Source organism: Podarcis erhardii (assembly GCF_964252035.2).
Source record: "Podarcis erhardii genome assembly, chromosome: 14".
NCBI classification, from domain to species: Eukaryota; Metazoa; Chordata; class Lepidosauria; order Squamata; family Lacertidae; genus Podarcis; species Podarcis erhardii.
Window position 1 is genome coordinate 54,502,676 of NC_138503.1, and position 13,513 is coordinate 54,516,188.

General features: G+C 55.1%; 1 protein-coding gene across 8 annotated transcripts in view; it reads right to left on the reverse strand.

Moving 5' to 3' along the window:
* Window positions 1–190: 190 nt before the first annotated feature.
* The window catches only part of KATNIP (katanin interacting protein), a 32,279-nt gene continuing 18,956 nt past the window's right edge, over window positions 191–13,513 (reverse strand). For 7 of the 8 annotated variants that reach the window (XM_081839511.1, XM_081839515.1, XM_081839509.1 and 4 more), the window contains exons 15-27: window positions 10,851–11,594; window positions 9,824–10,032; window positions 9,392–9,467; window positions 8,876–9,053; window positions 7,707–7,872; window positions 7,298–7,455; window positions 7,132–7,196; window positions 6,703–6,813; window positions 6,087–6,226; window positions 5,013–5,114; window positions 3,200–3,360; window positions 1,537–1,625; window positions 191–1,066 (exon numbers count right to left, since the gene is read on the reverse strand). In XM_081839511.1, the coding sequence (XP_081695637.1) occupies window positions 1,008–1,066; window positions 1,537–1,625; window positions 3,200–3,360; window positions 5,013–5,114; window positions 6,087–6,226; window positions 6,703–6,813; window positions 7,132–7,196; window positions 7,298–7,455; window positions 7,707–7,872; window positions 8,876–9,053; window positions 9,392–9,467; window positions 9,824–10,032; window positions 10,851–11,594 (2,258 nt within the window). In that variant the 3' untranslated portion in view covers window positions 191–1,007. The remainder of the gene's footprint in view (window positions 1,067–1,536; window positions 1,626–3,199; window positions 3,361–5,012; window positions 5,115–6,086; window positions 6,227–6,702; window positions 6,814–7,131; window positions 7,197–7,297; window positions 7,456–7,706; window positions 7,873–8,875; window positions 9,054–9,391; window positions 9,468–9,823; window positions 10,033–10,850; window positions 11,595–13,513) is intronic. The other variant, XM_081839516.1, reaches the window with a different exon arrangement.

The following is a 13,513-nucleotide window of genomic DNA, read 5'->3' on the forward strand; positions in this document are numbered from 1 at the left end:
CCCCACAGTCTCTCCCTACCCCATAATAGACCCCTAGGACCTGTCCTCACAAACCAGGAGGGGGAACGGCTTCTGTTTGTTGCCATGTGAGTGGACAGAGCCAGCCCCCCACCTCTGCCCCCTTCGACCATCCAAGCCCACCACCCAGCTTGCTAAAAACAACCCCACAGACTCCACCATAAAGCCAGGCTCATAAGGCAACCATGTAATAACAAAACAGCATCGCAGGAAGGGGGGCGAGGGGAGGGGAGAGGATCCGTGGCCCCAAAGAGGAACAGGTGGAGGCAACCTGATCTGTGACATGGTGAATTGTGCTGCTGAGCCCCCTTCAGCTCCAGGGACACCCCCCTTCCCGTCTGGCTGGGGAGGGGGCCAAGGTGGCTGCAGCTCCTTGCCATCCCAGCGCTAGAAACGGGGTGGGGGGCTGCATAGCAGCTTTTTGATCTCTTGAGCTTCTTGCCGCTATGGATTGGCACTCTCTCCTCCTGGGCCCTATTTGGGGGGCTGTGGCCCCCACTCCGCCTCCTTTTCCAGAGAGCTTGGGAAGCCGGGAAGCCTGGGAGTTGGGGGCAGAAGGCATTGCTCTGACCACTTCGCCCCCTGTGTCCTACCTGTGGCAGGATGGACTGCAAGTGTCAGAAGCAGTGCAGAGGATCTGGGTGGGGGCAGAGGGGTCCCCTTGGCTGCCAGCTGTCCCCTCCTTCACATTGGTCATTCACTCCCCCTCCCCGGCACCTGAATTGGGGCCTGTGGCAGCTCCTCTGCCTGGGAGCCACTGGGAGCCTTGGCCAGGCCTCTCTCTGCAGCAGTTGCCCTGCCAAAGCCTCTCCTGGCTGAAGCACACAGGGGCTTCAGGGAATAGATTTAATGCAGCTGCAGCTAAGAAAAACAGTCCTGGGAGGTTCGGCCCTGAGGAGGCTAGGCGGTGCCCCCTCTCTGTGGGGCGGTGGGGGGAGTAGCAGCCCAAGGCTAGCCGCGTGAGAGGCCAGCTCCATGTCTTCCTCGCGTCACTGCCTCATCCTCCGCAGCAATCCTTTGTCCTGGATGCAGGTTTTAGGGCGAAGTGCTGGGAGAGGGAGAAGGGGAGAGAGAGGGCTTTCAGATGCGATGCTGCCTCCGCAGGCAAGGAGACCCCGAGGGCCTCAGCCCCAGAGGCCGACCAATCTGGACCAGAGCGGGCCAGCCAGCCAGGAACCTTTTTTCTGCAGAAAGAGCCCTCAGGGGGCATCTTTGTTGGGGCCCATGTGCTGCTGTTGCTGCGTGGGGCTTAAGAGCCCCTCCATCGAGAAGCAGCACCTGCCTTTCCCCAGAGATCTGGGCTGAGCGCCTGCAGAGGGCCCTCTCCCTGTGCAGGGATCCGGTCAAGGGGAGCAGCAATATCAGCCCTCCCCTAAAAAGGCTGAGCAGCCACAGCAGAGCAGCTCCCACCCCCCACGAAGGGGGGGCAGCCGAGGCCAGGGGAGCACCTGGGGAGCGTGGCCTCTGGCTCCCTGGAAAGACCCCCCCGGGCTGCCCTCCCTCGTCCGAGGAGCCCACCTGGATCTGCAGGCACCTGCTTCTTCTTCGAATAGGAAATGATCTGGTTTTCATTCATCATCCGCACGTCCTGGTCTTCTATGTAATTGCTGTCAGACCAAGAGAAAAAGGAGGAGAAAGAGAGGAGTGGGCTTGCAACGGCCCTGAGGAGCAAGGCTTCTGGAGGTCAGCTCCCAGAAACCGCAGGAGGGGAGAGTTGCTCTTGTGCTTGTGGGCTTCTAGTTGGCACGGGGAGACACAATGGGGTGCTGGACTAGCTGTGTCCCCCCCCCCCCGGCCTGATCTAGCAGGCTCTTCTGAAGTTCTGAAGTTCAAGGGGCTCCCCTAGAAGTCCAGCAGCTGAGTGGGGGGCAGGTGTAGTGAATCTGCCCGTTGGCCACCTTTCAGCCGTGGATCAGGGGACGGGCCTTCTTTTTTACTAAAGGGTAGCTGCAGAAGGAACCAGAGAGAGAGAGAGAGAGAGAGGGAGAGAGAGGGAGAGGGAGAGGGAGAGGGAGAGAGAGACCCCAGCAACTTGCTATGTAGTAAAGAAAAAGCAAGCACACGCCTCATTTGGCCCCTGCTCTAAGAAGTATGTGGGGAGCTTCCTGATCTCTCTTTTGCGGCTGTTGGCCAGAGAAGAGGAGAGGCCCTTCTCTGTCCTTCTCTGCCCTCCCTACCCCACCTCACCCTGATCATCCCAGGAAGCGCAAAGCTGGTGGGGGTGGAGAAAGGGAAAGAGTGGAAGCTGCCAGCAAGGGAAGGCAAGACCTCTCTTTCCCAGCCCCTGCCCCCCCCCAGCCAGTTCTGGGAGGGATGATGTGTGGGCTTTGCTCTTAGTCCCCCAGGTCCCCCCTGCCCTGCCCTGCCCTAGAGATCACATGCAGAGATGCCCCTCTGTTTGCCAGCAGCTCCCCCCCCCCTTCTCCTCTTGTGCCTCCGCACGTGCACAGACACCGGCCTCGGGTAATTCTGATCGAGGAACCAGAACATCGATTTGGGGCTGGTGGAAGCGGCGCCGCTGTGGTCGGGCACAAGCCTGCTTGCAGAGACAGATGGCTTTGGGGCCCCTCCCTCTCGCTGCCGCTGGCCATGGCTTTCGACAGCCTTTCCGCTCCTGCATCAGAGGATTATCTGGCCCCAGAGATGCTCAGTGAGAAACCCTCTCCAGAACATGCTTGTCAAATTAGATTATTCCTTGTTGTTTGCATTCCTCTGGCCTTTATGTCAGAGGGTTTTGCTTTCTTATTATATCCGCCCAGAGAGAAATCCCTCGACTGCAGCCCTGCTGAGCTTTTAGGCTGGCCACAGGCAGGAAGGAAGTGGATCAGAACAGTGAATTAACCAGAGGGTGGCAAAGGCGGCAGGGGGGGCGGGACAGTTCCCTGGACACAAAGCGCTGACTCTTTTACAGGCAAGAAGCCACTGATTGTGGGTCCTTTCAAGCCTTTGGGGTGTGGAACTAGTTGAAAACAAAGGCGATGACAGCTGTTGCTCAAAGATGGAGAGACGGGTCCATGTGTGGGGCCCGTGAAGAGAGATGGGGCTGCCGCCGCCCCTGAGAAAGGTGCTCTCAGACCCAAAGGGGAGCTGTTTCAAGGTGCCCAAGTGAAGCTGCCTGACTTGGGCGCAAAGCTGGCCAAGAGCTTTCCATGCCAGGCGCTACGCAGGCAGGCAGGCTTACCTGATGGCGGAGTTCTTCTCCTGACGGCAGACCTTCTCGTTGTCCGTGAAGAGAACGGTGTGATGGGGGACGACGGGGTCGCAGGTCGGGAGGATGCCGTGGACCAGGTGGCTCACCATGTCCAGAATCCCGTTATAGACAAGCAGGTCATCAACAAGGAGCTGGGCAGGAAGAGGAGGAGTAGGAGAAGAAGGGTTGAGGCCCGCCTGACAAGTGGGAAAGACTGAAGGGTCCCGCCTATCTGCTCCCACATCACCACCTGAGGGTCAAGGTCCCAGGTGGCCTGAAGGAGGGGCTTCCAGGGCAGGGAGATGAGCAGGTAGCTGAGCACCCAGCCCCAAGGCCTGCCCTGCCAGCCAGCAAGAGGCTGAGCCTCAAACCCAGCTCCACGCTGAACTCTCATGGTCTCCGCTGCCTCTTACAGGGCAGTTTCCAAGTAATCCTAGTCTCAGAGAAGGCCGAGCTTTTTTGCTCAGGAGCCCCTGAGCAGACAGGCCTGGAGTTCAGTCCCTGGCAGCCTCTCTGGTGAGGAGAGAGACCCTCGCCTGCCTGAGGGTGACCAAGAGAGCTGCGACCAAGCACAGGAGACCAGGCTTCCTCCACCTGCTAAATCCTCCCAAAGCTGTGGGGCTTCAACTCCCATCATCCCAACCAGCAAGGGGGGAAGGGAGCTGCAGCCCAGGACTCTCCTTCCTTGGGGGCTTGGAAGAAGCACCTGTCATGAGGGCTTTAGGTGGGATACCTGCATTGCAGGGGGCGGGGCTAGGTGACCCTCAGGCTCCCTCCCAATCCTACAAATCTATGAACTGTGGGAGGGCACCAGGTTGGGGATGGGCTGCAGCAGTCTGTGTCTGTGAGCGGCAAGACCAAAAGTCTGAATCTCTGCAGAAGGACAGCTCCACCAGCTCACAGGAGGAGAGCCTCCCCTCCCAAAAAAACAAACACAGTAATTACGTCCCATCCGTCCAACAACTTGTTAAAAAACGACAAGCCATAATCTCATAAGACAAATGAAAACAGCCTAAAAACAGAAGCAGCTTTAGAAGGTTCTAAGGCTCATTCTGCAAGGAGGTTCTGCCATGGGAAACCCTTCTGCCCAGCAATGCCAAGGCTGGCCTGAGAGGGTCAGCTTGAACCAGTTGGGGGACATAATAAATAATAAATTTTTATTCACACCCCGCCCTTCCCGGTTCAGAAAACCGGGCTCAGGGCAGCTAACAACAAATTTAAAACACTTAATTGTAATACAGTATAGAAGCAGCATAAAATACAGTATAAAAACATGAAAAACAATAACATTCAAAGTTCAAAAATCAATTTGGGGGAAATCCATCCAATAAGCATTAGATAATCCCCAGGGCTAGCTGGCGGAATTAGTCCTACTTGGGCCAGCGAGGAGACCAGGGGAGAATTAGCTGTGGGGTCTCAGAGCAGGTAATCTTCATAAAAGGGGAGGGAGAGGGAAGAGAAGGGAAATAAAAGATCAGGCTGAATTCAAATTAAAGGCCAGGTGGAATAGCTCTGTCTTACAGGCCCAAGGGAAGGAGGTTAAATCCTGCAGGGCCCTAGTGTCATGGGACAGAGCATTCCACCAGGTCGGAGCCATCACTGAGAAGGCCCTGGCCCTGGTGGAGGATAGTCTGACTTCCTTAGGGCCCGGGACCTCTAAACTATGGTTATTCATGGACCTCAAGGTCCTCTGTGGGGCAGACCAGGAGAGGCAGTCCTGTAAATACATGGTGGTAATGGGACACAAGGCCCTCAAAGAGACAAGAAGAGGATTCATAAGCTGCTCTGGGGCGCCATCACTTACTCCAAATTCTTTGACTCCTCTCTGGGGAGTTTTTGCATAATTCCACAGCTTAATCATGGAGACTGTCGTAGGCGAGTCAAAGATGACATAGACGCGATTCACCTGCCGCCATAGGAAGCAACAACACAGAGGCGCAAATTAGACAGAATTCATGTAACCAACATGAAGAAAGACACAGAGCCAATATATTTATTGCTCATCCAGGAAACGAAATTCCGGATAATTTGTAAAGAATAAAAGGAGTTGTGAGATGCCTGCATAACCCCTTCCTAGCATCCTGTTATGAGAGACAGAAAGAGTTGCCAAGCCCAAAGCTCGCGGCTCCATCACAACTAGGGCTGGGCAATAGATCATCCAAAACTGGTTTTAAGTCCATATCATGATATCGGTTTCATAATTTTTGACCTGGCAATATGTTGTGAATCTTGGCCTGTGTGTGTGTACTATGCAAAAGTCACCATGTAGGGAAACTGTGAAGCCAGCCCAGGCTTCTCTTGAGTCCTGCAGCCCCTGTTAACTTTGCTCTGGCAGCGAATCCCAAGAGCAGGTGCTGCCAGAAATCACAATGCAGGAAAAACTGTGAAGACAGCCAAGGCCTCTACATAGCTCCCTCCTTATTTTTCAGACATTCTGTGATATATCAGTATAATCGCAATGTTTAGCTGGTTTTCACAATGTTGAAAACCAGAAATCGCCCAGCCGTAATCACAACAGCAACTCCCTGGCCAGCTCCTCCTCTTCGGAGGGTGGGGTCCTTTAGCGGGTCACTCTCTGCAGGCTCTTTCCTGGCACCCCTGCCTGCTTCTTGGCACCGGGGGGAAGGCTGATCCCCTATTCTGACTTCTGGCGAATCAGCTTTGCAGGCAGCGACAGAGATCCTTTGCTGCTAAACTCAGGATGCAGGGGACAGCCTGGGGCTGAGCTCCCACTCCAGGGCTTTGACATGCCCAGAGCTACAAAGACAGCTGCTGATTACTTTAGAAAGGGCTTGCGGAGGTATGTGCCCGGCTGCACGAGGCATCACACGGCACTGATGCGAAAGGAGCCCCGGCAGAATATGCAAAAGAGGCCTACCAAGCCAGGGAGAATGGGCGCAAGCCACGTGTGCCTCCCGTCGGTTGTGTCGTTCACGCCATCGATGAGCTTGTCTGGCGTTCGGACGTCTCCGCAGACGCCTTCCAATATGTTGACGCTGTCTGGGAAAGCCGCAATGTCTGAAGGGCGCTTTGTCAAGCACAACGTCCAAGCTGTCTGCTGCGCAAACGTGTTACAAGCCGGCCTCCCCAGGAAAAGGCACAGGCTGCCTGCCAGATCTTAACCTTGCTCCATTGGATGAGAGCCCCACCCAGCGCAAGGGAGATTTAATGCCAGGCTGCAGCCTCAGGAAAGCTTCTTTCCACAAGGGAGCAAACATGGCAAAAAGCTAGTGGCCAAAATGGGGACTAGTGGCCAAAATGGGGACTGCACCTCTGGTCAATATTGGTGGAGTTGAAGAAGTGGGGCAGATCAGGCAGGGGAGTAGGGGGAGAGCTGCTTGCACAAAACTCCCATTTGCACATGCTCAGCTCCCCATGACTCTAATTCCAGCTGAATGCCCGCCTCCATCCCCCCCCCAGAAGGTGTTTCATTTGTGGGGGCTCCTCTAGAGTGCGGCTTTTGCCGGACTCCAGCTGTTCCTTGAAAAGGATACTGTTCTCACTGAGGAAAATCTTCTCTCCGCGTTCATTATACAGCTCCAGCCCATTCAAACCGATGTAATAGGGATCACCCCAACTTGTAAGAAGCTGGAACTGGAAAATGACTGACGGAGGACGTTGAGGAAATATTGTAAATGTTTGCATCCCATCTCTTGGGGCCTTGGCCTCCCACAGCAGGGGACAAAGAAAACACAGTTCAAACGGCAAAATACAAAACAATACACCACAAAACAGTACAGATGGTGATGATGATTAAAGGAATGCAAACACGCCTGGTTTCGTTTCAAAAGAAATCCCAAGGCCGTTTATGCCATGCCAGGGTCCTCCTCCCCCTCCCACACCAGTCAAACCAGTTCACAGGGCCTGGAGGCAGAGGGCCAGGCAGGGCCTGGGGGCCAGGCAGGCCGGACAGAGAAGGATACAGCCACAGGGCATCAGGGGAGCCTCGTAGTCCATGCTGGCTTGTTCTGTCTTCACCACTTCCGTTCTGCCCAAAGATAAGCACATAAGTCAGGGACCGGAGGGCACCAGACTTCCTAAATGCACAGGCCAGTAAGCGCAGAGCCCCAGAGGGCACCCCTCTCTCACCGTTCGCAGGCTGGCATGACTGGGGGACCCTTCAGGTAGTCCACAAAGAGGATTTCTTGAGCAAAGTCAAAGTGGCAGTTGCCGGGTCCTTTGCGAATGAGGAAGCCTCCTGGAGGGGAGATGCAGCAGCCGTCCAGGGAGACGTGGACCACCTTTGCCTGCGGAAAAGAAAAAGCAGGGAAAGCAGTCAGGAGCCGGGGCCCCTGGCCTTCCTGGCTCCTGCGGAGGAGGCTGCCTGGCCAGGGCAAGGAGTGCGAGGAGGGGGGGGAAAGTCCCGCCTTTGCCCACAGGATGCTCTCAAGGTGCCCAGGGTGACCACTGGCCCACAGAGCACCTCCTTCTGCTGCATGTGGCCACATCCAGGGGAAGCGTGGTGCATTCTGGGAGCTTGCCCAGGACTTCCGCTCACCCCTCTGTAGGTGTCCTCGGGAGATTTATTATAGTTCCAGATGCGAAGCCCAGCAACGCTCTCCGCCCGCGTGAAATGGATGGTGACCACGTGAGCTTCTCCGGGGCTGAACGGAATGAGCCACATGTGCTCATCTTCCATAGTAATGTTAATCCCATCAATTAATCTGGGAGAAGGGGGGAAAGTGGAGAGAAAGAGGTGCAATATTTTGAGTAAGTGTCAAATCGCTGAGAGTGGCTGGGACAACCCAGTTAGATGGGCAGGGTACAAATAATACTAATACTAATGATAAAAAAAGAAGTCATCACTTTTCTTACTTTTTACGAGGAAGACAGAGGAAGACAGAGGACTGCTCTGCATAAAAATGTTAAGGGGGGGGGAGGAACCATTCTTACTTCATTTACGAGGAAGACAGAGGACTGCTCTGCATAAAAGAGGAACCCAAAATGGCGATGGCAGAGAGAAGCTCGCTCCAGAGGGTTCTTCTTATTTTTGGCAAATCTCTCGAGTCTGATTTTTGCCCAAATTTCAATTTCAATTTGGCCAGCTTCACTTGCCATCTGTTGGCTCCTAAGCATGCTATAATTACAATGGAAAACACAGCGCACCACCTCCTCCTCCTCCCTGTGGTGGTTTGTTTTTCCCCAATCTGCAAACTCACAAGAGTTGGCTGAGCTTTTCGGCCTTTGAAAAGGGTGTTTGCTATTCCTGGGCCACGGAGGAGGCCCACGGCATCTCTCCTGTCTCCAGGAACACCACAAGTGTCCAGCCGCCGCCACAAAAAGGCCTTCCTTACCGCACAAAGATCAGAACCAGCCCCTCACCATCAACCCAGAATTTACTTGGGGAGTCCCTTCCATGGTTACACTTTGCAGCCCTGCCCCAGTCTCAAGACCCACCAGCTCTGTTGCTCAGCCTGAACCATTTGTGTGACAATTAGATGGGCCAGGGCAGGAATGTTTTAAATAATGTGCCCAAGGCACAGTGCAGTCTTCTGCAGCATGCTCCCCGCCTCCAGCCTTGCCAGAGAGGCTTCCTTAGGGAAAGCCATGTGTCCATGACACTTCTCTTGGACCCCAGGAGCCCCTCCCAGAAGCACCCCACAGAGGAAGAGACAGTGACCCACACCCGTTTTCTCTCCTGTCCTGGCAGCCTGCAGAGATACTCACTTATCTAAGGTCCTGCAGTCGTCTGTGTACTCTGCAAGTTCGTTCAGGTCCTGTGGAGTGGCAGAGAGCTGTTCCAGAGAAAGGGGGATGGCTTGGCCCTCCTTTCCTACCACTTCCAGCCCTGTCAGTCCAAGGTAGTGAGTGTCTCCCCAAGAAGCGGTGAAATTCAGCAGAAGGCCTAAACAAAGGCAGGCAGGCAGTGAGCCACCAGGAGAAAGGTCTGTGAAGAAGAGGCCCAGAGTTGGAGCTGCTGCAGCTGCAGCAACTGCCAAGGCCACATATGCACAACCCTAAATAAAGGGTCCAGGGGCACTGATGGTCTGCTTGAGGTGCCTCCTGGAAGAAGGAAAGCTGAGGACAGAGGGCACTAAAAGCCCCCCCCCCCCGAGTGAGGAGGGGGATAAGCCAGAGGCGAGGCTGGGGACAAAGGGGCACCATTCTGCGGAGCATGGCAGCAAACACGGTGGAACCCTTGAGAGAAGGTAGCAGGAGCCGTGTGTGCAGAGTCAGACTTACACTTCCCAGTATAGACACCTGGTTCCTTGGTCACCATCTCAGGGACAGAATCTGGCACAGCCGTCTGCATCCAGCCCTAAAACGGAAACAGGTTAGAGCAATGCTTATTGTTCTCTAGTCTTCAAGAGAAGCAAAGGCCGCCTCTTCCCCTATGGCAGGAGCTCTTTGGGGAGGAACTTGCAGGGCACAGACCCACCACATCCTGGCCCATGTCCCCTCTTTCTCTGCAGCACAGGAGGCCAGTTTTTCCAGCCCCCTCCCCAGGAGGGGTGCCAAGAACCATAGCAGAAAGCTCCTTCCCAGCCCAAGTTCCCTGCTTGGGTTAGAGATCAGTTTCTGACGCATTCAGTTTATCGCCTGAATTTTATCTTCTAGACTGAGCCTCTGCACCACCTTTCCCCCAGCCAGCCTTTTCATGACAGGCAACTTTACCTGTCTCTCTTCCGTCCGTGAGCCCGCCTGCGTGAAGGGTCTCTCGTCCCCCTCCCCATCCGCAGTTCTCGGCCTCTTCAGCTCTTCCTCGTACCTCAGGCTGCAGGCGCCTTCTGCCTCCTCGTCGTAGGACTCGTCGTAACAGAAGATGGCCTCCAGGATGTCGTCGTCCGTGGTGAACAGGATGGTGTCTCCAAACTGCTCTGGAGCTGAAACATTGTCAACTCTACGGTGACGACACAACTCAAGTCAGCAGCCCAAGCGCTAAAACCGCCCCCTCCTCCTGCAAGCCAACAGGAAGGTCACAGACACTGCTCCCTGCCCCTCCAGCCCCACAACATCCAGCCCAGGAAGGCAGCCCAGGAGAGGCTGTGGTGGCGCTTCATACTGGTTCCTGTGCCGGGACTGCACACCCTGGGGCACCCCCTGAAAAGAAGTACCGTACTGCTTCTGAGGCTGGTGGTGGGTTTGGGGCTGTTTAAACCCTCAGCAAGAAACAAAAGCAAAGGGACAAAAGGATATGAGAGGTGAGATCTGGCTGGGGCACCTCTCCAGAAGGGCAGAAGGGCAGAGCACAGGCAGGAACAGCCTGCTTTCAAGTTATTGCTATTAGTTATTATATTTATATACCGCTCCTTCATCCAAAGATCTCATGGTGGCTCACAACATGAAATTCAGGATAAAAGCACAAAATAAAGTTAAAATCAAACCAAAATAAATCAGTTTCAAAAAGAGGGGTGGGGCAGGGGAAACTCTGGCCTTCTCCCCTCTCATCTCTCCTTTGCCTTGCAGCTAAGGCCAAGCCCTGCATTTGGGAGAAGGGCATGCAGCCTGGCCCTCCCTTCCCCTGGCCCTCTCTCTTCCCAGCGCATCTCTTCCCATAACTAAGCACTTCCTGGTCCAAGGCAAGTGTCAGCTGAGGGAAGGGGCTGGGCGGTGAGCAGGACTGGGAGCCAGCTCCTCTTGCTTTCTCTGCAAGGCATCATTAGAAGCAGAAACTTAAAAGCCCCCCCACCCCCCGCCGCACCTCCAGCCAGGGTCCCAGAAGCCTTGGCAATCTCCCCTCTGAAGATGCACTCCTCGTCCAGCAGCATGGTGACGTCCTTTGCGCCCCGGAAGGAGTGGATGCGAGACTTGTTGTAATTCCAGATGCGGATCATGGCCACCTGGCACGCCCTGGCAAAGTCCAGGAAGATGCAGTGGGATTTCCCAGGGGTGAAGGGAGCCAGCCAGAGGTGCATATCGTCCTGAGTCCGGTTCACCCCGTCCAGCAAATTGCTGGCCACTCGCGGATCTTGGCCGTAGGAGGGCAAGATGTTGATATCGGGGGGGTTGGCTGTGATTTTGGCAACCTGGATGGGCTCCCCTTTGGAGCTGAAGAGCTCCAGCCCGTTAAGGCCCACGTAGTGCCTGTCCCCCCAGGTGGAGCGGATGTCGATTCTCAAGTGCTGCCCAAAAGGCAGGACTGGGATTTTGAAGTCGCCCCCCTCCTCCAGGTCCAAGCAGCCCTCCCCTTCCTGGCGCCTGGGCAGCCCCTGCTGCCCGCTCTCCTTCGCCCGCAGCTTCTGCTCTCCTTGCCGGCTGATTTTCTGCTGGTGGAGAAACTCGTCAAAAATGTCCCCTTGGAAGTCCATGTTGGAGATTCGGCCGTGGTGCAAGTGGTTGAACTTCAGCAGAGAGTTCCAGGACTCCTGCAGAACTTGCTCCTGGGAACTGCCCCACTTTCCCCGGGAAGGCCGTGTGGCGTTGCCCTTCGCCAGCAGAGCCCCACCTGGAAGGAGGGAGAAACAGAGAGAGAGCGCCTCTGGTGCCTGCTTGGCTTGGCTGAACCCTCCTGCAGAGGCAGCGAGGGGGGTGCCCCCAAAGCCCAGCAAGAGGGTCTAGCAGCACGGTCCTGCTGTGGAAGAGCCCCGTGGAAAGGTCTGCTTCTGTGCTCACACACCCTTAGATGAGGGAGACCCCAAAGGAGAGGGTGGCTCTGAGCCAGACGGAGCTGGACTCCTACAACTAAGACTCTCCAAAGCGTTTGGAAACCAGATATCAAAATGGAGTAACGGTTCTCAAGCTTGAGCTTCATGGCAAGTAAGCTGTACAGCTTAAATCAGGGGAACCTATCGTCCTCTAGATGGAGCTGGAAGGCAGCTCCCGCTGTAGGAACGCAGGCCCTGAGCCAGGCCCATTGAGCTGAAAACTGGCCCCTTGGACTGGCTGGGGCTCTGCAGAATGTCAGGTGGGAGTTTTCTCCCATTCTGGCCTCAAGGTGCTGCTGGAGTGTTTCTGCACATGATGTGTGTGCTCTTTCACCAACTACAATCCCTCCCTGACCACTGTGCATGCTGGCCGCTGGGAGATGGGCTCCAGTCACACTTGGAGGGCTACAGGCTCTCTGTCCCAGTTTAGAGGATGCTCAGAGGTGTCACTTTTTACAACATTTCTGAGTGCTGGACCCACACCATCCCTGGGAAGAAGAGTCCGCGCGTGACTCGGCTCAAGCCAAGACGTCCCTGACGCATGACACAGTTGGCACACGGCTTTGTTGTGAAATGAGGTTTTAAGAGATGTAGCAAAAAGGCAGGAAATCCAATAATGTAAGCTTTACATGCCACTGATACAAGCCAGGCAGAGACATCAATTTGTTCTCGTATGGCCACATCCCCACATCTGCTGACGGGATGTGCCCAGGACCTGTGGGTCTCAATTCCTTACAAGAGAACAGAATCTTATTAAAAGATCTGTTTCAGATAAAATACATCCCTGAACAAAACAATTAGGATTTAAGCAGAGAAAATCAAGCGGTGGGGGCGGGTTTAAGACCTCCGGTTACAAATTGCTCTTACATACTTCACAGACTGCTGCTCCCTCCTGAGAAATGCTACAGCTCCATGTGACTCTGAGCTGAGCCCCATCCTGCAAGCTCCCCAGCACAGCCCCAAGCAGGATATAGAAAGGGCTGCTTCTTAGAAGATGAAAGGACAGCCCATGGCAGGAGACAAACTCCTGAAGTTAGGAAAAGAAGGAAGGCAGGCAGTTTGAGCACCTGGCCTGGGGAACCAACCTGGCCCTGAAAAAACACAGGCAGCGAAGAGATGGATCTCTCCCTGCACCTGAGCTCTTTTCTTCTGCGCTGCTCCAGAGCTCTAGCAATGAACAATTGCATATACCGTATGTTTTCTCAGAGGCAAGTCCCCCCTCCATGCTCAGTAGATCTTACTCCCAAGTAAACGTGTACAGTATATACTGCAGCTTTAGTGGCTGAGCATCTTTCTACCGCCCCCTTGCCCCCCCCCCCCGCGAAGAAGTGCTATTTAGTCTAGCAACAAAGGCACCAGCTCCCAATGAGACCCACCTAAGGGCAGCCCAGAACAGCCAGGTGGGGCTGCCCACTGAGAACCAGACTGCAAGAGTAGACAGAGCTTCAAGCTCTGAGGGGAGCAAGAGCATCACAGCATGGCCAACCAGAGCCCAGAACCACCCAGGCGAGGGAGGGAGGGAGGGAGGCCCATCCACCCCCAGCCCCAGGATCCATGGTGGCATTCCATGCCTGGCAGAGCACCTCCGAGAAGCAGCACTCCTGTGGCAACTTCTCCATCCACCGCAGTTGCCAAGCTGAATAGTCCCCAACTCCACCAGGAAGACAATGTGTGGGCTCTCTAGGCCCGGCAGTTAGCGAGTGCAGCTGAAGGGTGGGGA